Raw genomic sequence first — 23,687 nt, forward strand, 5'->3', positions numbered from 1 at the left:
AGGGTTAAAGTAGGATTATGGTTTAAAAAAAGTGACACAAAGACCCATCTCCTGCTTTGTTGATGTACTAAAACATACAGAGTAAGAAAAAATATCACTTATATGCTTCTCTTACTTAATTTTCACCCCACTTTCTAATTAATAAGCCCTTTTTATCCCTTTTCTAAGGCATTAGTGGTGTCCAATGATACTCGTAAGGAGTCTACAGTAGGGGAAACGGTGAACCTGATGTCAGCAGATGCCCAGCGCTTCAATGATGTGACCACCTCTATCCACCTGCTGTGGTCCTGCCCTCTGCAGATCATCATATCCATTGTTTTCCTGTGGCTGGAGTTAGGGCCTTCTGTGTTGGCAGGACTGGGAGTCATGGTGTTAATAATTCCAACCAATGCAGTGCTAGCAACCAAGGCCAGAAAACTCCAGGTCAGGGGAAATACTAGCCAAATCTTCTGTACACCTCTGTGCGAGATTCTAAATCAAGATAATTCAAGATGAGATTACACTGCAAATTTTAAAGTGTTATTCAAGATGTTTAACTAAAGTATTGCATTGACTGTTTAATAGATTTTGATACATTCCGCCCACTTTCAGAGGCTCAAAAGTAGATAGACAATTGAGTGACGCAGCATACAGGCGTTTAATTAATATTAACTATAATGTGAAGAAAGTGATCTCAGTAACTCATGATTCTTGCTGGTGAAAAAGTTGGGGGGGGGGGGGTTTTCTAATGAATTACACAGAATAAATTGCTGTTCAAAACACTTTAAGTATTGTCTTATTGCCTGTTTAACATGAGCTACATTGTGTCTCTTTTCAGATAGAGAACATGAACTTTAAAGATAAGAGAATGAAAATCATGAATGAAATTCTAAATGGGATCAAGGTGAGCTCCCTTATTCAGTGTATTCATGGTGTATGTAGATGCCTTCCTTACATGTAAGACATTGATGCTTCAAGAAGCTGCAGTAACTTGAACCATAAGTGTTCTGCTGCCGCACCCTTCCTTCTGCCTCACTGCCTCCTCCCTGTCTTTTTCTTTTGTCTCCCACCAGATTCTGAAGCTGTATGCTTGGGAGCCATCCTTCCAGAAGCAGGTGGAAGACATTAGAGGGGAAGAACTAAAAGTCATGAAGAAGTTTGCCTACCTACAGTCCATCTCCATCCTTACCTCCCGCTGCAGTCCAGCTCTGGTGAGTTCTGTCAAGGAGCTTCACAGAGATTAGAATCAAATGGTAAACAACCTTTTTTCTTAAACTGTCTGTACTTGCAGGTTTCTCTGGCCACGTTTGCAATATTTGTTAGTGTGAGCAACGATAATGTGTTAACTGCTGAGAGAGCTTTTACTTCCATCTCTCTCTTCAACATCCTCCGAGCTCCTCTTGCCATGCTGCCCATGCTCATTGCTTCCATTGTACAAGTAAGTGAACAGAGCTACATCACGCACATGTATCAAGCCTGTGATAACATCAAACTTAACCTGTTCTTTGAATTTTCAGACAGCAGTGTCTAAGACGCGTCTGGAGAAGTTTCTGGCAGGGGAAGACATCGACAGTGACATTGTGCGCCAAGACCCCAGTTTCAGTATGTTCACCATTAGAATTTGCACTTGTTCTACAGCTGAAGATTGAAGCTTAGTCACAGTTTTTATGTGTGCGGATCATCTGTTAAGCTCTGTCTTAGTCTGTGTTCATTTTTTAGATACTGCTGTGAGCGTATGTGATGGTTCCTTTGCTTGGGAAAAAGATGCAAAGCCTCTACTGATAAAGTATGTCTGTGTTGGTCATCACAATTTACTAGTTAACTTAATTAACTGTGAGATGTTCACCGGGATTTTTTAGCATTGCTTAAGTTTTTCAAGTCTGTTTATTTGCCCCCGATGTGTTCACAGCATTGAGTATAGTTATTATGTGTGTCCAGTGTGAATTTGGACATTGAGCCTGGTCGGTTGGTTGCCGTAGTGGGAGCTGTTGGGTCAGGAAAGTCGTCTCTTATGTCAGCCCTCCTTGGAGAGATGCACAGTACCAAAGGTTTTATCAACATTATGGTAATGCCTTTTTTCCCGTTTGTATTTATCAGTGTGTGTTAAAAAAAACCATGTAAAATCTATAACATCTAATTACATCTTAACTAAAATAACACAAATGTTCACACAAATGTTTTTTTGGTTTTTTAACTCAACATGTAGCATGACTGTGGCACAATCAAATTAAGTTTGCTTCAGTTTTTACTTCAGCGCCTTCCCTCATCTCTCACGAAGGCAGAATACTTTATTATTCCATAAAGAAATTATGTTCGTTATTTTTTTGTTTTTTAAATACAGAGAAAATCAATGTTGATTGAATCATTTACTCAGTTTATTTAATGACTAAAAGTATAAAATTCCTCTGTATAGCAGTATCTTTATGCATTCTCAATCATCCAGATAAGGAAATCCCAAAAAGTTCATAGTGTATTTAGACTCATAGAGTCCCACTGAAAACAATATTTCTACATGAAAAGCATAAACGTTTTGTGATCTACATAGTAGTAGTTACATTCAAGGAGGACAAAAAGCGTAGAATTTAACAATCACAATACAATATTTTAATTTTTTTTAAATAATTCAACAATTAAACATTAAAGACTTTAAGAAACAACGTAAAGATGCAGAAATAAACAAAACATCACCAGCCTAATTCATTGAAGTCAGTTTTGATAATCTGGTCTAAACTCATCAGTATTGAAGGAGAAAACAGCTGAATAAAGAAGTATATTTCTGCACAAATTCTGTGAAATGGAGGCAGATGATTTACTTATAACTCAAACCATTTTACCCACAGAATAAACTGTTCTCTTAGATTTCCAGTAAAATGATTTGTTTTTCACCTAGCCACTGTAGTGTTTGGTCTGGATAAAAATGTGTGGATGCCAGGTTTTTTTTATGATAAGACAGATGTAGTGAGACATCTGTAATTGAGTCATAATTTGTTTCTTTCCAGGGTTCTCTTGCTTTTGTACCGCAGCAAGCCTGGATCCAAAATGCTACTTTGAAGGATAATATCTTGTTTGGATCTCCACATGAGGAAGAGAACTTCAAAAAAGTCATACAGGCCTGTGCTCTTGCCCCTGACCTTGAGCTGCTGCCTGGAGGAGACCTCACTGAGATTGGAGAGAAAGTGAGTTACACTTTGAACGGTTCAGGTTTTTGGTTACACAAATATTTTTCCTGTATGCAAATGCGGTGTATGGCGTTTATTGTAAACATATGTAAAATATTTGTTTCTTAAATACATGACAAAAAAGTAACAAAACAGAAGAGCTCTTCTGATTATATAGGAAAGGCTAAAAGAGTGTGTCTCTTTTCCCCTCCTTTCTTCTCTTTTCAGGGTATCAATCTCTCAGGGGGTCAAAAGCAGCGTGTGAGCTTAGCCAGAGCAGTCTACAGTCAGGCTGATATTTATCTATTAGATGACCCTTTGTCTGCTGTGGACTCCCATGTAGGAAAGCATCTATTTGAAAATGTAATTGGACCCAATGGATTACTTAAAGACAAGGTTTGTGCTTAAAAACATATGCTAAACATTTTACTTTAAAATTAATATTTTAAATAGAAATTAGTATTTAAAGTGAAAAAAACTCGACCATTTCCCATTTAATTTCTTCTGAGGAATCTTGACAAATACTTTCTGCACAGGATATTCCAGCTGTTACTTGCTTAGAAAACATGGCGTCTAATTTATAGTATTTTACCTCATTTTACCCAGGACCAGAGCATTACATAGAGGTTACAATAGGCTAAATATCACACTAAATGACCAGGATAACTGAATAGCTAATTATGAAAGGTTAGGAATAAAAGCCACTCGGAAATGGAATTACAAGTTAGAAAAGGTTTGGCTTTATAACTGATTTTTAAATGATTAAACCAATTATTGTTAATTCAGTCTGTGAACTGAAACATATTCTCTTTTTGATAAATACAATTTATAAATATATTTAAACATAATTTATGTTTTTTTCTTTCTTTTCCTTTAATACTTGACAATGTTTTTGTAAATCCTATCTAACCCTATTTGATTGGTGAATTCAAACTTGAGTCTCATATATCTCTGACCATACAGACTCGTATCCTGGTGACTCATGGCATAAGCTTCCTGCCTTTCGTGGATGAAATAGTGGTTTTGGAGAATGGAGTCATTTCTGAAGTTGGATCCTATGAAAACCTTCGTGCCAGTGGAGGAGCTTTTTCTAAGTTTCTCGACACATATGCCACTGAGCAGAACAATCAGAGAAATTCAGAAACAGGTGATTACAACCTTTTCTTAGTATATTAGGAATATAATCTGCACACATCAAATGTTTTTGTTAGCTGTACAACCAAAACCTATGCTAAAATTATACATTGTGGCGGACCACCAGGTGGCTCCACTCACACCCAAGTTGAAGGGAAGTGCTGGGGTGGAGATTTTGGCGCTTACTTTATGTGAGGTTCTGAGAGTCAGTGAATAAAGTTGGAGTGAGACACTGAGACCTCTCCTGTCGTTATTACATACCTCCACAACATCACAAATATGAATGACTTAAATTTCTTTTTGTCATCTTTTAAGGATACTTTGTGTTGATGTTGTTCACATATTGACCCAAATACCATAAATTACTGCCATATATATAAAACACAATGTATATTGTTATTTTAGGTGAGGGCCAGGATGCAGAAGACTTTGAGCTCATCCCAGATGGAGACGATGCCCAACCTGACGGTGCTTTGGAGGATACTGTTTCTCTTACACTGAGGCGAGAAAACAGCATTCGCCGCAGCCAGCGCAATGGCAGGTTCGAGCTTGTTAAAGTTGCAGATGAAACCAGGGAAACAGCTTGTCTCAAACACCATCTTTAGCAGAATGTCCATTTCATTCTTTTCCTCTATTTTTTTTTAGTGTCAGATTAAGAAGAAATACTTCCATTAAAAAATCTGCAAATGCTGATGAACCACAGAAAGGCCAGAAGCTTATAGAGAAGGAAACTATGGAAACAGGACAGGTAACAAAATGTTTTTGTACAACTAGCGCAAGATTACAACAAATGATTGCCTGTTTCCTGAGTGCCGTCTCGCGCTGATTTCCAGGTGAAGCTTGCAGTGTTCCTGCAGTACCTGCGAGCCATGGGCTGGGGATATTCTGCCATGGTTTTCCTCAGTTACTTCACCCAGAACGTTGCTTGGATTGGTCAAAATCTGTGGTTGAGTGACTGGACCAGTGATTCTGTGGAGTACTACAACATGACATACCCTTCCTGGAAGAGGGACACAAGGGTGGGAGTGTTCGGAGCTCTTGGAGTGGCTCAGGGTAATAAAACAGTCATTCCTTTTGTATTTGCAAATATTTTCAGGTTTATGCAAATTAACGTTAAGGAACTTTATGTCTTACAGACAGGAAAATTCCCTACTCTGTTATTTAGGATCCACTCATTTTTAGAGCGCTATATAGACAACCTAAACATCCAGTCTTTTTATTGTACTAGAGGACTTGTGCACTGTGTGCGTTAGGTCCTTTGTCACAGGGACCCATGCTGCAAAGTGCATAGGTACCTATAACTTTTTCTGTTAATAATTAGGAGGAATTTATTTATATACAGAATTCTGTTGAGCTGAACTGAATCTTCTCAAGCTAAACTACTCAGTGTAATAAAAAAAAGTGTAATAAAACTAAACAAATCAATGAAAAACAAAACAAAAAATAAGGTGGATGCTTCAGAGCTGTTCGGTCTGGGGGAATGATGGGGCTGATGTAGAGGGTGGAGATGAGTATAAAAGTAGAGAGGAGTACAAAGGGAGGGAAAACATTTGTTATTTATTAGTTCTTTAACAGTATTTTATTTGCACCATTCAAGTATGTTTTTTCTTTTCATATGATATTAAAATCACCAAAAGTGAATGAATTGCATTTATATAGTGCTTTACAATGCCACTATTCATTCACACACTGGTGGAGGCAAGCTACAGTTGTAGCCACAGCTGCCCTGGGGCAGGCTGACAGAAGCGAGGCTGCCATATTGCGCCATCAGCCCCTCTGGCCAACACCAGTGTTTTGCCCAAGGACACAACAACCAGGACAGAGAGCCCGGGGATCGAACCGGCGACCTTCCAGTTATAGATGCGCTTCCCAACCCCCTGTTCCACAGTTGCTCTTTCATATTGTGAATGGGTGACCAATTACATTGATCAAAGTGATATGTTTTATTCCAGCTGCTTTATATTGTAAAAAGACTGGCAATTTGGACCTTGGTTCATCTTGAGCTCAGCTTTACATGCAGTACATATATTACTGATTGAACTTTTTTTTTTATAAGAATAAGAATTGAATTTGAAAAAAGTGAAATAATATTTGTGTTGTCATTATAGCCCTGCGACAGACTGTCGATTTGCCCAGCTTGTGCCTTCCCTCTTGCCCTGTGGCAGCAGAGATAGGCTCCAGCCCCTGCAACCCTGAATTTCATACAAGCTAAACTTTGTCATTAAGAATTTCTGAACATCCAAACCTGGTCTGGTCTCCAATTAACAAGATTCCTAATGACAATTAGCATTTTCGAAAATAAATATTATTTTGTAATAATAACAGCCATTTTATATCAGTAGGCAGGAAAAAGCACACCTGAGTGTTACTGTAAGTTCAAGGTTCTGTCCACAGTGGATTTGTCTTTGTTAAAAATGTAGTTCTATTATTTAGAAACTTTCTTGTTTTTATTGCAGGCCTCTTTGTGTTCCTTGGCACACTGCTCCTAGCCAATGCTTCCATTGATGCATCTCGTATCCTGCATTCACGACTTCTTAACAACATCCTGCGAGTTCCTATGGTTTTCTTTGACACTTCACCTATTGGAAGAGTGATCAACCGCTTTGCAAAGGTAGGGTCTTGTAGTTCACTTTTTAAGGATTCTTTTCATAGTTTTCAATATTAATTTTTATCTTCTTGTGGCTTGTATGATTACAAATACAAAGTATAACTAGTTTTTAATGTCATTTCTAAAATAACAGTGCTAAAAATTGAAAAAACTAAACATTTAATTTTTTAAAAAGGCTTTATTTGTGTTTGCTGCAAGTTGTATATCCACTTGTATTATTTAATTTTTCCCACTTTATCTCACATTTTTTAATACAATCCTGAATATTCTTAAAATTGTTCTCTCCTTAAGTCGTTCTTTAAAGAGGCTTTCTTCCCAAGTGCCTCCTCAAGTATGCAGTTCAGTTCAATTTTATCTAGTGCTGACACACAATAACAGTCACTAAAGGTACATTGTATTGTAAAGGTAAAGCTCTTACAACAATCAAGAAAAATCCCTCAAACAATTAGATGACTCCCTATGAGTCAATATGAATTTAATATGAATATATTCAATAAATCAATATGCTGTTCAATTAGTTTCAGTTTTATTTGCACAGTCCCAAATCAACCTATTTGCGTTAATGTTGTAATATGTGTGTAGATCTGTTGTCTCTGTTAGCTGCGGCTACTAAATTCAGCCACTTGTTGAAAAAGGGAAGAAGGAGCTAATTTCTCTTGTATCCTCACATCCTGCTTATACCAACAAAAGGGTCTTAAGGGACAAATAATTAATCATTAAATTATTAAGTCGTTAGAATGGCTGTAAGTGTCACGGCTAGCGGTATGGCGTTATTTTTGTGCCACTTTTCTGAGCGCATGTAAAAAAAATGCAGGTGCAAGTGTTGCAGTTTGAGGAGAAATTTATTTTGAGCGAAGAAAAGCTAAATTTGAGTGAACAAAATTCATTGCTGCGTGCAAAAAATGTATTTCATTGTTTGCTATTATCCATACACACACACAATAGCAGCCCCTCTCACTCAGTTTTTGCACTTGCGCTCGCTCACAATGTGTTGCTTGCACTCTCAAAACCTTAATCCACAGAAGGACATGCAGGGGGAAACGCACGGAAGTAACACAGAGTGACTCAGGGAGACAACAGAGACAGACCAGCGGCGAGCACAAGAGGACACACACTATAAATACACAGAGAAACAGGGAAACTACACACAGGAGGGAGACACGACTGAACCTAGTTAACATGACAAAACAGGGAGGGTGCAAAACTGAACACACTGACATCAGACACCGACTTTCAAAGTAAAACAGGAAATACACAGACTGGTCTCAGAGACAAGGTACAGACGAGGAACAGAGGGAACACACGGGCAGGGATGACTAAACACTAAACAGAGGAAGAACAGAACCCGAAACCACAAACAGAACCACAAACAGAATACATAATAATAATCATAATAATCATAATCATAATAATAAACACAAAACGCTGGGTCACATGACCCAGGACCATGACAGTAAGACTCTGTATTCTTTGGAACAGCTCTAATCTCAGGAACAACTCAAAACTTTAAAAGTGTTTAGCCACTAATGAACATCCATGACTTATCATTGACATTTTCTCCAATATCCTGACTTTAGCTTTTATAATAATTGACTTCATTCTTCTAGTATTATTTACACTTATAATTTTGCTAATTATGTACTTTTTCTGTTTTTACATGTGCATTATAAATAAAATTGACGTTTTACTTAAATAAGTACTAACTCTCCAAATATTATCCTAAAGGACATTTTTACCATAGATGAGGCCATTCCTACTAACTTGCGCTTCTGCCTACTGTGTCTGCTGGGTGTACTGGGAACAATATTTGTCATCTGCATGGCAACTCCGTTCTTTGCCATAGTTATCATTCCTCTGGCTCTAATCTATTTCTTTGTACAGGTAAGCTAAACAAGGTAAAGAAGATATGTAAAAAAACTACCCTAACTTTCCTATAATATGAAATGCAAACTGATTTTGTTTTGTCTTTCTCTCTACACCCAGCGCTTTTATATTGCCACTTCAAGACAGCTGCGTCGGCTGGACTCGGTGTCTCGCTCACCGATATACTCTCACTTTGGTGAGACGGTGTCCGGCCTGTCAGTGATAAGAGCCTACAAGCATCAAGAAAGGTTTCTTAAACACAATGAAGTAACTATCGATGAAAACCTCAAAAGTATCTACTTGCAGATCATGTCTGACAGGTCAGACATTGAACAGTGTACCAAACACAGATAAGCATGTGATACTAAATGATGAGACCCTAAAATTTGTTTGTGTGCATATTTGTGGGGTTTGTTTTCTTGACAGATGGCTGGCCATACGTCTGGAGTTTGTTGGAAACCTGGTGGTGTTTTTTGCTGCTCTGTTTGCTGTCATTTCCAGAGATTCTATTGACAGTAATGTGGTTGGCCTATCTGTATCATATGCCCTTAATGTCAGTCACAAAAACACTCTATCCCTATTTCATCAGTGTTTATGCATGCGGTAATACTAAAATGCAGGAATAATGTAAACACAGACCTCTCTCCTGTTGGGGTTCTGCAGGTAACCCAGACCCTCAACTGGCTGGTGAGGATGACCTCAGAGCTGGAGACCAATATTGTAGCTGTGGAGAGAGTGAACGAATACACTCAGCTTAACAACGAGGCACGTAGAAATACTTTGTGAGCAAGACATTATTTATCCATACATCCATTCTCTTCAGTCTATCCTTATCTGGGTCATGGGGATGCTGGAGCCTATCCCAGCTACCCTAGCGTGAGGGTGATACACCCTGGATGTGTCGCCAATCTGAAACAGGGATAACACAAAAGACAGACATCCATTCATATTGATATTCATACCTGTGGGAAATTTAGAATCTCCAATTGATCATACCCCACTAACTGCATATCTTTGGACTGTAGGAGAAAGCCAGAGTACCCAGAGAGAACCCACACAGATATGGGGAGAGCATGCAAACTCCACAAAGAAAGGTCCCAGCCAGATGCTTGAGTCTTACTCAGGACTTTCTTGCAGTGAGGTAACACTGCTAACTACCATGCTGCTATACGACATTATTTATACTTTGGTTAAATCAAAATCTACTGTTTTCTTAAATAGGACATGAATTTTAGGATTTCTACAGGCTGTGAGTTTATTGTAACTCTGACAGTTTAACGGGAATCTAATAAGCTTGCGTGCGACATCAACTGCAATATTTGCTCACTGTACAGTGATAATACTTTTATTCCCAGCTGCTGTTTCTCCACTGTTTCTTAACATATTACTGATAACGATTCAGATAATTGTCAAACAAACGGGATTTTGATGCAACAGTTTAATTTTATGTTTCACTAACATTTGAGTTCACATGTTTGAACTCCATCTGTTATATTTGAGTTGGGTTGTTTATTCATAATGGCACCAGAGCTCCACTGATTAGCACGTCCCATCATGCCGTTCATACTGAATTTAATCTGATTTAGAATATAACATTGCACATGTATACTTGGCCTTGATTGTTAATCTTGGTTGCATATTTTCATTTGAGCAATTAAATTTTTTACCAAGTGTGACGTCTTTTTAAGTTTTCTTTTTTTCCTTTATTTTAGTGGTGTAATGCGTGCATGTCTGTATGTATGGCGTCTGTATAATTTTGTTTCTTATTTATCTTGGTTTGAATATTAATGCACAACATATAAAAGAGCTACCTTAGCTCAATTTGATAGCTTTTGTATTATATTACACATGCGTTCTGCTTCTTTTTCTGTTGTTACAGGCTGACTGGGTAACTGACACTCGACCTCCACAGATGTGGCCAGAGGCAGGAAGAGTGCAATTTGAGAACTACAAAGTCCGTTACAGACCTGAATTGGATTTAGTGCTGCATGGAATCACTTGTGACATCAACAGCACTGAGAAGGTGTGTGTGTGTGTGAGAGGGAGAGTCTCCATATATGTATAAAGTTCCTGTAAAAGTTATAGGTTTTACTGTATCTGATATCATATTCACCAAAGATACAAAAGCATGTACTGCTAAAAAAGAAAAAGAAAAAAAATTGGATGGACATTAAATCATTGGGAAGTTTTTTTCTCCCTCATTGAAAAATCCATAATATATAAAATTGTACCACTATTTTTTAATTTAAAAGGTTAACTATTAACAATGTGTGCAAGCTTTCTGCTGGCTGAGATTGGCCAACTGTATCTAAAATGTAGCTTCCAGATACAGACCTGCACATCATTTTGTATTTGAGTTTAGAAAAGCTATTTATGTTGAAATTTGTAATTTGGACTTGTGCTGTAAGACATTGACATTCTATTGTTTGGTTTTTTTTTTAATCTTTTATAGACCAATCTGTTAATCAATTACTCAAGAAAGATGCCACAGATCAAGCTGTGTTGACAGTAATTACATATAATTAAACTGTAAAATAATGTGAACTATCAGTTTTTCTTTTAATTTATACATTATGTGTATTACTGTATATTATAATCAGCTGTGATATGTAAACATGTAACTAGTCTATCGGCAGTTGTTCCCAAACTTTTTTTGCTAGGCCGGAATATTCAGCATTGCTATCAATACATCCATCCATCCATCTTCTTGCGCTTATCCAGGACCGATTCGTGGGGGCAGCAGCCTAAGCAGAGAAGCCCAGACCTCCCTCTACCTAGTCACCTCCTCTAGCTTATCCAGGGGAACACCAAGGCGTTTCCAGGCCAGCCAAGAGATATAATCTCTCCATGGTTTCCTGGGTCTTTGCTTTCCTGCTGAGGACCATGGCCTCAGATTTGGAGGTGCTGATTTTCATTCCCACCACTTCACACTCGGCTGCAAACCGTTCCAGTGCGAGCTGGAGGCCATTACCCGATGAAGCCAACAGAACCACATCATCTGCAAAAAGCAGAGATGAGATTCTGAGACCACCCAAGTGAAATCCTTCCGTCACTTGGCTGCGCCTAGAAATTCTATCCATAAAAATTATGAACAGAAGAGCAGCCCTGGCAGAGCCCATCACCAAACAAGAACGAGCCTGACATTGCCGGCTATGCGGACCAAACTCTTGCAACGGTTGTATAAGGATTGAATGGCCCGTAGCAATGGGCCAAGGATCTCATACTCCTGGAGCACAGGACACTCCAAGGGACACGGTCGAATGCCTTCTCCACGTCCACAAAACACATGTAGACTGGTTGGGCAAACTCCCACGCACACTCAAGTATCCTTGAGAGGGTAAAGAGCTGGTCCAGTGTTCGACAACCAGGATGAAAACCGCATGGTTCCTCCTGTATCCGAGGTTCGACTAACGGACAGACCCTTCTTTCCAGCACCCTGGCATAGACTTTCCCGGGGAGGCTGAGGAGTGTGATCCCCCATAATTGAAATAAACCCTCCGGTCCCCGTTCTTAAAAATGGGAACCATCTATCAATCCAGAGGTACCGCCCCTGATGTCCACGCAACATTGTAGAGGTGTGTCAACCAGGACAGCCCTATAATATCTAGAGCCTTCAGGAACTCAGGGCATACCTCATCCACCCCAGGGGCTCTGCCACCAAGAAGTTGTTTAACTGACTCAGTGACCTCGTCCCAGTGATTGGAAGGTCATCCCCTTCGTCCCCAGATGGGATATACCAGTGGGATTAAGGAGGTCCTTGAAGTTTTCCTTGCACCGCCCGACAATTTTCTAAGTCGAAGTCAGCAGCGCTCCAATCGCAGTATACATAGTGCAGCTAGAGCACCTTTTTCCCCTCCTGAGTTGCCTGCCAGTTTGCCAGAATCTCTTCAAGGCGGTACGAAAGTCTTTTGCTATGGTCTCTCTGCACTCCTTCTGTACACGAGTTTTTGCTTCAGCCACTGCCCAAGCTGCATTCCGCTTGGTCTGTTGGTACCTATCAGCTGCCCCTGAAGTCCGACAGGCATCAACCACCCTGTGGCCACAGCTCAGTGCAGCAGCTTCAGCAATGGAGGTGCGGAACATGGTCCATTCAGACTCAATGTCCTGAAGCTCTGCTGGAGGTGTGCATTGAAGATCTCGCAGACTGGGGCCTCTTCTAGGCATTCCCAGCACACCCTAAGTATACATTTAGGTGCACCAGGCCTGTCCAGCGTCCTTCTCTGCCACCTGATCCAACTCACCATCAGATGGTGATCAGCTGACAGCTCAGCCCCTCTCTTTATCTGAGTGTCCAGAACATATGGCCACAGGTCTGGTGATACAATTACAAAATCAATCATCAACCTGTGGCCTAGAGCATCCTGGTGCTACATGCACTTATGGACACTCTTATGTTAGAACATGGTGATTGTTGTGGCCAAACTGTGGTTTGCACAGAAGTCCAACAACAAAACACCGCTCGGGTTCAGATCCGGGAGGCCGTTCCTCCCAGTCACGCCCCTCCAGGTCTCCCTGTTGTTCCCCACATGTGCACTGAAGTCTCCCAATAGGACAACAGAGTCCCCAATGGATTAGAGTAAGATCAAACGCTGACAACGTTGAAATATTGGTGTCAAAGTAAAACTGAGTAAAGACTGTCTGCATTGCAACAACATATTTCACTGAATTACTACAAATAGCAGTGATGACTATAAGCACTGTAAAATATCTGCTACCTCTGAAAAATGTTGCTTCTTTCTGTAACATTACTGAAATGTCTAAGATCTTTTACAAACTAAGTACAGACTGAGTATATTTGCTTATTATTGCATTATTTATTTCTATACTGTTAAATATAATTTATATCCAGAAAGAAAAATGTGTAGATTGTTTTTTTTCAAATATGCACCAGCTGTTATTTTGATCTTATGTGTTTTCCCTCACTGCATTCAGATCGGTATTGTCGGTCGCACAGGAGCTGGGAAATCAAGTCTTACCAACTGCCTGTTTAGAGTTATTGAAGCTGCTGAAGGTCACATCCTCATTGATGATGTAGATATCGCTACAATAGGCCTGCATGACCTGAGACACAGACTCACAATTATACCACAGGTATACACATAAATATAAACAATAACCTTGTCAAAGAACTTGATATTTATAAAAGTACACTGATATTTGTAATCCTGTGTGCACAGGATCCCGTTTTGTTCTCGGGGTCACTGAGGATGAACCTGGATCCATTTGACAAGTTCAGTGATGAGGAGATTTGGAGAGTGCTGGAGCTCTCTCATCTAAAGAGCTATGTATCAGGGCTGCAGGAAGGATTACAGCATAAAGTGGCAGAGGGAGGAGAAAACCTCAGGTGGGTAATAAAATTAACAATACGGCCTCTGGGTATAAGTTATATATAAGTATAAGTTTTGTACAGTTCGTTATTCTAAACCTTATGTAATGTTCTGCAAAACTTACATAAACTTTAATTTTATTTGAACACATGAGTGTCATTTGTGGTTTATTTTTTTCTTTTGCACTACAAAAACCCTCTTGAGATATTAAGACTTTAATACAATACAGTGTTGGGCAGAGGCAGCTGCTGTGTCTGGCTCGAGCTCTCCTGAGAAAGTCACGTATCCTAATTCTGGATGAAGCCACGGCAGCTGTTGACCTGGAGACAGACAACCTGATTCAGAACACCATCCGCAAAGAGTTCTCAGACTGCACAGTCCTTACCATCGCCCACCGCCTGCAGAGTATCATGGACAGCTCTAGGTGAGTTATACCTTTTCCCTTAACATTTTTGGATGATGTGCCCTACCTTATTTTATTTCTGTCAGGGTCAAATTTCTTTCTTTTCCAACCCTTCCTTCTCGTGCACATAATTTATGTGCATGGCAAGGAATCAACCACAATTAATTTGGCTTTTTACACATTGTAATTCCTCAAAATTTGACTGAATCTATTTCCAGGAAGAAAATGAGAAATATTGTGCACTAAATAAACCCGTTATGTAGTACCAATGACTGTATGAATGATCTGATCAAACATACATAATATGTCAGAGTGGTATTTGACAAAATAATCTAAACTTAAGATTCACTGACTCCTTTTTCTTGACTTGGACATTACCTTACCTAGAACTTGTATATTTTGCCTAAGAGGGGCCAGATGAAGAGTGATTCAGAGATCCTCTATGAGAGCTAACAGGGAACGTTCTGGCTGTTGTTTGTGCTTATGCAACAAATGATAGTTCAGAGTACCCAGCACCCTTCCCATCTGGTGACTACATCATGCTACTAAGACACTTTATTGCTCATGTAGGCTGATCGGACGCCAAGTGATGTTCTGTTATCAGACTTCTGTGCAAATCACACGTTGTCCATAACGAACACCAGATTTGAACAAAGTATGTCCATAAGTGCACATGGAACCAGGAAACCCTAGGTCCCAAGTTGGTGATCAATTTCTTAAGCATATCATCAGATCTGCAGCTATATTCTGAACACCTGGGTGAAGAGAAGAGCTGCGCTGTCAGCTTATCACTACCTGGATCAAGTAAAGGAGCATGATGCTGGACAATCCTGACGTTGGAGGCTCCGGTCTGCAAGCTTTCCACTCCTGGCAGAGCTTTGACAGCACTCCGAGGGAGGCTGAAGACAATGAGTCTGAATGAACCATGTTCTGCACCTGCATTTTTGAGGCTCTTGCATGGAGCTGTGGTTTCAGGGGGGTTGGTGCATGTTGTGGTGGTAATCCCCAAAGCAGATGGTAGAGACCAGAGGTGAAGAGAGTTGTCAAGCTTAAGAAGGAATCCTATTGGGCCTGGTTAGCTTGTGGGACTTCTGAGCTAACTGATAGATGCTGGCAGGTCAAGCGAAACATAGCTAGCTGAAGCAAAAACTCAAAAACCCTCAGAGGATTCAGGAGGGTAATGCCCTACTCATACGGTGTATAGTGTGAGTGTGATGCTGCTGACTTCAACTGAGGATATATTCGGATAGTAGAAAGAATACTTTGTCAACCTCTGTAATCCCCCTTACATGCAGTCTGAAGATGAGGGGGATGACTTGTTCATCACTAGGGATGAGGTCACTGAGGTAGTTAAACAATTCCTTGGTGGCAGGATCGATAGACTGAATGAGTTCTTTAAGGCCCCAGATGTTGTAGCGCTGACTTGGTTTACACACCTCTCCAAGGTTACGTGGAGCTCTGGGGCAGTGCCTCTAGACTGGGAGAATCGGGTGGTGTTTCCCAACTTTAGGAAGGGGGACCAGTATGTGTACTCCAGCTAAAGGGAGGTCACAGTCCTCAGCCTCACCAGGAAGGTCTATGCCAGGGTACTGGGGGGCGACCGTGGCTCAAGGGATTGGGAAGCTCATCTGTAACCGGAAGGTTGCCGGTTCGATCCTCCTGCTCTCTCTCTCTCTGTCCTGGTCGTTGTGTCCTTGGGCAAGACACTTTAACCTACCCTACAGTCTGCCCCAGGGCAGCTGTGGCTACAACTGCAGCTTACCTCCATCAGTGTGTGAATGTGAGAGTGAATGAATAGTGGAATTGTAAAGCGCTTTGGGTGCCTAGAAAAGCGCTATATAAATGCAATCCATTATTACTGGAAACAACAGTTCATAATTCTCTTGGATCTTTGGATTCAGGATAAGCAATGTGGTTTTCATCCTGTTTGGGGAACAGTGGACCAGATATTTATTCTGTAGTCCTGTCAGTTTACAGCGAAGTGTGAAGTGGTGCGAATGTACCACTCCAAGTCTGTGGCCATAGGCCTCAGGCAGAAAAGAGTGTTTAGCCTGAGCCAGAATAAAAAGTATACGTTTCTCTGGGTGTTGTTCACAAGTGAAGTGAGAAACTGACAGATGGATTGGGGGTGATGCTGCAGTGATGTAGATGCTACTTAGGTCTGTAGTAGTAAAAAGAGAGCTGAGCTTTAAAGCAAACCTAGCGATTTAGCAGTCAGTCTATGTCCCCAACCTCACCTATTGTCATGAGTCTTTGGGTAGTGACCAAAAAAATGAAATCATGTCTACAAATGGTGGAAATGAGCTTTCTCTTAAGGGTGGCTGGGCTCTCTCTTTAAGATAGGATGAAAAGTGCAGTCATTGGAGAGGGGCTCCGAGTACTGCTGCTACTCCTCCACATCAAAAGGAGGGAGGCCCCAAAGTAGATCCAGCACATGCTGGAGAGATCATGTCTCTCAGCTGGCCTGGGAATGCTTTGGTGTTCCCCAGATAAGTTGGAGGAGGTGGCTGGGGAACAGCAAAGCATTCCCTTATGCTAGACAGTATGGACATTGCTCATTGGATTACTGTTAAAGTCTGTGCTTCTTTCCAACAGGGTAATGGTGCTTGATGCTGGAAAAATAGTGGAATTTGATTCGCCGAACAACATGCTTGAAAAAGAAGGTCATTTCTACGCCATGGCAAAGGATGCTGGGATAACACTAGAAAGCAGCACACATTTATAACTTTGTACTTGTTTTATATATGATTTAGCTCCAACAATTTCAGGTTTCAGGTTCCATAAAATGTACTAATTGTGTTGTGAGATTGTTTTTTTTTTTTTTTTTTAAATTAGGATAGCTGTTGGAAAAAAAAACACACAAAAAAAAAGAAAGATACAAAACAAAAGTGTAATGTCTAGTGTAAGGTGTGATTACAGGAGGTTGAGGGTCATATAAAAACTCGTCTGGGCTTCTTTTGCAGTTGTTGTAGCATATGTTGGGTAACACTCTATACAGGGGTGGGAAACTGATTTTCCCAAGGGACCAAATAAGAAACAGGCTCTGATGAGGAGGGCTGTTGTGAAGGGAGGCAGACTCAGTTTCTCATGTGCCCGCTTGGGGAATTAATTGGCCACCATTGCTCTATCCTGTATTGGTTGCAAACTCCATTCTACAATTTTTTAGATTTTTACTTTGAAATTCCTTTAATTTCATGCCAACATCAACTGTCATTCCATTATGTTTTGCTTATTAACATAATAATAGTGCTATTTCCACATGCTGAGTGCATGAAGAGTGATGTTGGTGACAACCAGATAATATTTTCAATTTTTTTTATTACAGTGTAAGATCCAAAAGCAGATATGACCTACTGCTGTAATTAAGTGATATGAGACAATATATTGAGGAGAAGAGCAAAGAGAATGAAAAGAGTTGTTTGCACAAGTCAACAAAGCAGGGGAATTGGAATACATGTGTCTCTAAAGTATCAAGAACTATACTTGATATATATTTATTCATCCATTTATCTGCCTTTAGTTATTTTTTTATTTTGTTGCACTTTATTCTAATTAATGGGGTTTTTTCAGCATGTAGAATAGGATAGCACTTAAAAAAAAAATGTGGAAAGACTGCTCCAGGTGAGGCTCGAACTCACAACCTCGGCATTGCTCTACAATGTACTGTCATATAAGTACCGCACGCTAACCGATTGCGCCACTGGAGTACATGAATCATTTTCTATATTGAATTAAAAACATACTTTTTGTACACTGATTGTTTTGTGGCTATTCTACACACACTATTTTTACACGAAGCAGCTGTTTTTAGCCACTGCTAAATTTCTACTAGTCAGTCTTGTGACCATCTGGGAGTGTGTTTGTGTGTGTGTGTTATAAGAGAGGGAGATGAAGGAAGCAAGAAAGAGGGTAAGTGAGCAAGAGGCAGAGAGAAAGAATAAGACTCACTGAGGGAAGGAGGGACCAAAGACTTGTTTTTTTGCTTGTGAAGCCTGCTGCCAGACTTCATCCTGCATCTTTTCCCTAGAAGGTGAGTCTATATACTACTCATCAAATAGCCTTTACCTTTAAATAGAGACTTTCAGTTGCATATTATAGCTCTAAAATAGTCATTAGTTTGGTTTTAAATTATATATTAGCTTATTGGTCATATTATGGGTTGCAAAGAGCATGTATGTCAGCTTCATATTGAACTGAAAGACATGTTTGACATAATTACAGTATACTTTAAATGTTTCTAATTGGTATATTTTTAGAATATTGACCTTTACAGCATATTTTCTCTGCAAGTACTTAGTTAAAGTGTTTTATCAGCATTACTGATTCAATTTATCCATGTATGAATGCCTTACAATCTCCTAATGTTAAGCTTCTTTTTATCTCCAGTGTCTTTTACAAAGATTTTGTAGGTGACAGTAGATTTAAATATGAATTTTTTAAAAGGAAATTAAATTATTATTATTATTATTTTACAATTGAAAGGAAGCTATTAAGCTGGCTTCTCCAATTATATCCACACAATCTCTCCCTGTCTTCTTATTATTTAGCAAACACACAAATTGGTTATTTAAGCTGAAGAAAAAAGAAAAATCTGATTTCTCCTGCTGTTTTAGCCACTCCACCACCCCCATCATCTATCTGTGGCTTCAGGGGATTTATTTTTGCATCACTTCCCAATTTTATGTCTAACATTTTGCAGGGAGTGATGAGTGAGAAACTATACAAAACTATAATTACATGGTTTGCTGCAATAACTCAATCATCAGCAATTGAAAATAGTTCTAAAACATAATTAAATGTAAAAAATTGTGTGTCCCAGCTGCAGATTTATTCCTTCCTTTCTTTAAGCAAAATCGGTAAAGACATTTTAGAGAGACAAGTACAAAAATGCCTTTTATTTGTTTATTTGACATTATGGAAATAATAAATATTCCAGGATTTGTATAAAAAAAAAAGGCTTATTGAAAAAATGACATAACCTGAATACAAATAACCCTTTCTAATGACTGTTCAAATGATTGAATGATTGCGCATTTATGTACATATGCATGCATGTATATATTTATTTATTTAAATGTCTGGCAATAAAAAAAATAAAAATTAAAAAAATCAGACATTATGGAAAGACATTTTCTTTTTAGTACACTTACCCCAGCTTGGTCGTGGAATTTATGAATCATTTCTCTATAAGATCTCTCTAGTACGTTCCTGCTGCTTCACTATGAACTTCTCAGGGGAGATTTCATTTCTCTTCAGCTGTAACGTCAGCCCAAGTGCGACACCACAACTCGACATTAGTGTCACCAAAAGTGAGCTGCTGAGAATTGCTGTCCCCATGACCATCTTCTACAGCGTCATCTTCTTGTTTGGAGTATGAGTGTTACATTTACTGGATACATCATCATGCAGCCCAGGGCTATTAAATTGCAATGCACAATGTTGAATGGAATAATTATAATAAAACTAAAGCAGCATCACTAACCCACTATACTAGTCATGAAGAGCAAATATTATGCAGTGTTTCACACATAGTGTTCTCCCCAAATGCTCTGCAGGTCTTATTTAACGGTGTAAGCATACTGACCCTTATCGTGGATGCCCAGAAGAGAGTCAGTGCCATTCGTTTCTACTTTCTCAGCCTCGTTATATCAGGTAGGCACTGTTAACACTCTTAAGAAACTCTGTTGACAGCAAATCATTAAGGGAAATTATTTTTTTCCTATGTATCTGCATTTCCTGTCCAAATTCAAAGTTGATAAAAAAAAATTCACCAGAAACAAACAATCAGTGCCAGCAGAAGTGTAGAGATGCCACCCAGGCAAAAGAAAAATAGAGCTATATCACATTATAACGTGAAAAGTTTATTGTTCTAACAATATACTTTTCATGTTTGTACAACATAATATCACATTATTACAATATACATAATTATCACGTTCGTACAATATAATATTTATATTGTAAGAACGTGAAAGATTTTTTGTTATAATGTAATAATTACATACAGAATATGTTTTACATATTCTGTTCTTATTGCCTTTATAATCCTTTAAGAACAGCTGCTGGTTTACTCAGTGTCTTTATTATTCATGTTATTTTTTTAAGTAGGTTTCATTTTAAGTCTTACCTTAAGCACATTGACTGCATTTTTATGTGTGAAGTGTCGTGTCAATAAAGTTATTGAAGTAGTAAGAATTCTTCAAACATTATTTAATAATAATAATTTTACATTATTAAAAAATGTATGTGTGATATTAAAAATTAAAAGTTAAATTAAAAACACTGGCGTTGTTGTTATTTTGCAATGATTGAGTCTTAAAAGGATAAGCGGAAGCGAATGGATGGATGAGTCTTAAAAGTAAAAAAAAAAAACAACAACAACATTGTTTTAAATTCACGTTATTGTATATTTATTTAATAAATTTGCTAAAATATATTAAAATTTGACTGAATTCAGTATCCTCCAGCTTGGATAACAGGGAACCTATCTCCATCCAAATTCACTAATTAACTTACTTCTATTAAATTTTAGACATTCTGCAGCTCTTGACCATCCCAGTAACATTATATCGGTATTACTGGGAGAGCTACCCATGGCGTCTGGGTCGAGCGGTGTGCAAGGTCTACTTCATGATCCGCCAGTTGTACTGTTCCACCACAAGCTGGGTTATCGTCACCTTCACCACTGAGCGCTATGCAGCCATTTGCCACACCATGTGGTCTGTCACCAGCCTACAGGTTGAGTATTTGGACAACCAAATACAGTGTCTTATGTGAGGCAGTTTTCTGTTGTAAAATAGAATATTAAAAAAAAAAAGTAAAATCATTAGAATTATTGATCATCTGTACTCAGAGTTGATTAAGTTTAAAATTTTGTTTATAAATCAATGGAAAGTAAAGCATGTATCCAGCAGCATAATAAATAAAATACGCAGAGAAAGAACAACGTACTGAATACATTTACTGTTGCCATCTCTATTTTTGTATCATGTAAAGAAGAGTTAATAAACTAATTTTCCTTCCCTTGTCTTTTTAAAAGAGGTCTCGAGTGCCATGCCTTGTGTCAGTATGGATGATTTCTCTGGTCTCTGCTGTCCCCTTTGCACTGGTCTATGACCAGGCACGCGCTTGCATCCTGGACTACACAGCTACCACTCAAGAAGATGCCTTCCAAGTTTCTACCATGTGTGAGATGACAGAGCCAGATCCTGCGCATATCTACAAAGGCGCCTTACTTCTGAGAGCCGGGTTCTTCTTTCTGGTGAGACGAGTACCATTTAACAGGTTATGTTTTTGTGTCGGCATAAAACAAAGGGACCTAACAGGCCCTCCAACAACAGGTCACACTAGTGTCCATCTTTACTCTTTATATGCTCATCCTGCACTACCTGAGGAAGAATAGCCATCAAAGGACAAACGTGGGTCTTATGCCACAGGATCCAGAAGGAAGGTGAACAATCAAGTGTCACCAGAATGGGAAACTGCTTGTAAATGAAAAGAGAGCTCTAAAACTAATGGGTGAGCGATAAAAAAAAGTTTAAAATCCTATTACTGCTTTGAAGGACACATACCAGGTCAATCTATAAAGCAGTGGCTTCAGTAATGGCAGAAGAGTACAGGACACTGCTCTTCTTTATCTAATCAATGAGACAATCATAAACAGCCTTGCTGTCCTGCATTTACTCCAGTTTATATGCAAATGAATTAGTGTACTATTAAAAATCATTTCAGAATGTTGAATTATCAACACTCTCTCTGTTCTGCTTTTCAGGTGCAGCCGTGGTGGCTTTTTTTGTTTGCAACTTTCCTGATATCGCCTCATCACTTATGCAGGTTTACGTGGTTGTGTGGTCCGACACAGTCCTTTCCATTTACACAATCTTGAAATCGTATTTGTCCCTCCCACTGTGGTATATCAACAGTGCTTTGGACCCCCTGCTGTTCTGTATTTCCTCCCACACATTTCGCAGGGCGTGCTGGAGAACCCTGGGTAAGCTCAGACCTCACTGCTACTGGACCTATGGGCTCATGTCTCAGTTGAGACAGAGGTCTGCAGAAGAAGCAAACGTGACAGCCAGAGAGAGGATTGATGGTAAATTCTGTGAAGAAAAATGTGAAAAGAAATTTCAATATAGTGGCTAAAAATCAGATAAGAGGAGTGGATGTGATGGGGATAAACATGAAAGCCTCTTTTCAGTATGAGCTGCACTGATTAGCGCTCTGAATTCTGTGCTATACTCTTTCATGCTATTGTATCACTGCCTCCTTTCATTTCTTTCTCTTGTTCAAGGTTTTCTGAGTCTTTTTGTAAATATGGTAAAATGATTGACTCTTTCTACAGTACATGTGGAATTCACATTTTTAGAGTCCTTTTTTGTGTAGCTACAGAAGAAAATGATTTTACAGCAACTGGTGTAAAGCTCACGTTGTGGTGTGCAGTCTTACATTTGTATATAAATTTAGAACACAGCAAACAATGCAAATGATTACCAAAAAAAGATATTTATGAGTCTGCTGTTATAAAGAAGTTTAAAATATATGTTGAATAAGATTAATATTGAAGTTTGTTACAGGTGTGGATTATTCATTTTTCAACATGGAGAAGATTCATGCGCTTGTATGCATAGCTGATGCTGCACTTGATTTTAACTGTTTTTTTGTTTTTTTAAGAAAAGGTAACTCCCTAAATGAGTCATACATGTGTTGCTTTCTGGCAGCGCTGATTACACATGATTATGTGTTTTCTTCTCAGAAAACTGTTTAAAACTGGCTTGACTATTCCTACATTTTTAAAATAAGTCAATTTGTCTGTAAATTTCACAACACGCAGGATATTTTCAAACTATATTTCAGACCTTTGATACCCTTGTTGTATGTTTAATGCTTTATAAATATATGTTTTTGTCAAATATGTTTGTTTTATTCTTTGGAGCACACAAGTCAAGTTTGTGTTGCCAAGACAACCAAACACCAGGAGACCTGACTTGACTGAAACCTCACCGATCAGCATTCTATAAATATAGACTCACTGAAGTATAACCTGTGGATGTATTGTGTTCCTGGACACAGCATGATGTTGATTTATATGACATTTTAGTGCACAAAGCTTCCGTTTAGTCATGATACACCTTTTCATTGGAAATTGGCTGCTTTTTCACTCATTTTCAGTTTAGCCCTTATACCTGACCATTTTTAGAGAAATGTTTTTTTGTTTG

The 23,687-nt window shown here is 38.9% G+C and overlaps 1 protein-coding gene, 1 non-coding gene and 1 pseudogene across 4 annotated transcripts in view; 2 read left to right on the top strand and 1 right to left on the bottom strand.

Annotated features, from left to right (window-relative positions):
- The window catches only part of LOC146374902 (ATP-binding cassette sub-family C member 2-like), a 32,348-nt gene extending 14,125 nt beyond the window's left edge, over window positions 1-18,223 (top strand). Inside the window, exons 10-32 of one of the 2 annotated variants that reach the window (XM_084949617.1) lie at window positions 169-423; window positions 818-883; window positions 1,053-1,190; window positions 1,271-1,417; window positions 1,497-1,581; window positions 1,699-1,765; window positions 1,918-2,044; window positions 2,979-3,155; window positions 3,366-3,533; window positions 4,101-4,284; window positions 4,677-4,812; window positions 4,917-5,019; window positions 5,105-5,324; window positions 6,728-6,882; window positions 8,605-8,760; window positions 8,863-9,062; window positions 9,169-9,295; window positions 9,406-9,507; window positions 10,622-10,765; window positions 13,675-13,833; window positions 13,920-14,086; window positions 14,299-14,493; window positions 17,068-18,223. In XM_084949617.1, coding sequence (XP_084805743.1) covers window positions 169-423; window positions 818-883; window positions 1,053-1,190; window positions 1,271-1,417; window positions 1,497-1,581; window positions 1,699-1,765; window positions 1,918-2,044; window positions 2,979-3,155; window positions 3,366-3,533; window positions 4,101-4,284; window positions 4,677-4,812; window positions 4,917-5,019; window positions 5,105-5,324; window positions 6,728-6,882; window positions 8,605-8,760; window positions 8,863-9,062; window positions 9,169-9,295; window positions 9,406-9,507; window positions 10,622-10,765; window positions 13,675-13,833; window positions 13,920-14,086; window positions 14,299-14,493; window positions 17,068-17,197 — 3,408 coding nt within the window. In that variant the 3' untranslated portion in view covers window positions 17,198-18,223. The remainder of the gene's footprint in view (window positions 1-168; window positions 424-817; window positions 884-1,052; window positions 1,191-1,270; window positions 1,418-1,496; window positions 1,582-1,698; window positions 1,766-1,917; window positions 2,045-2,978; window positions 3,156-3,365; window positions 3,534-4,100; window positions 4,285-4,676; window positions 4,813-4,916; window positions 5,020-5,104; window positions 5,325-6,727; window positions 6,883-8,604; window positions 8,761-8,862; window positions 9,063-9,168; window positions 9,296-9,405; window positions 9,508-10,621; window positions 10,766-13,674; window positions 13,834-13,919; window positions 14,087-14,298; window positions 14,494-17,067) is intronic. The other variant, XM_084949618.1, reaches the window with a different exon arrangement.
- Window positions 18,086-18,179, bottom strand: trnai-uau (transfer RNA isoleucine (anticodon UAU)). Its single transcript has 2 exons — window positions 18,142-18,179; window positions 18,086-18,121 (listed from the first exon to the last, which is right to left on the bottom strand). It is a non-coding gene; the product is annotated as a tRNA-Ile (tRNA).
- A 129-nt stretch (window positions 18,224-18,352) lies between the features above and the next one.
- Window positions 18,353-23,381, top strand: LOC146374904 (neuromedin U receptor homolog nmur-2-like; annotated as a pseudogene). The gene is made up of 6 exons (XR_014802118.1): window positions 18,353-19,843; window positions 20,028-20,124; window positions 21,005-21,210; window positions 21,512-21,733; window positions 21,813-21,990; window positions 22,244-23,381. The product of XR_014802118.1 is annotated as a neuromedin U receptor homolog nmur-2-like (transcript).
- Window positions 23,382-23,687: the final 306 nt, after the last annotated feature.

The sequence above is a fragment of the Perissodus microlepis genome, chromosome 13 (assembly GCF_051167445.1).
Source record: "Perissodus microlepis isolate ML-2025 ecotype Zambia chromosome 13, ASM5116744v1, whole genome shotgun sequence".
In the NCBI taxonomy this organism is placed as follows: Eukaryota; Metazoa; Chordata; class Actinopteri; order Cichliformes; family Cichlidae; genus Perissodus; species Perissodus microlepis.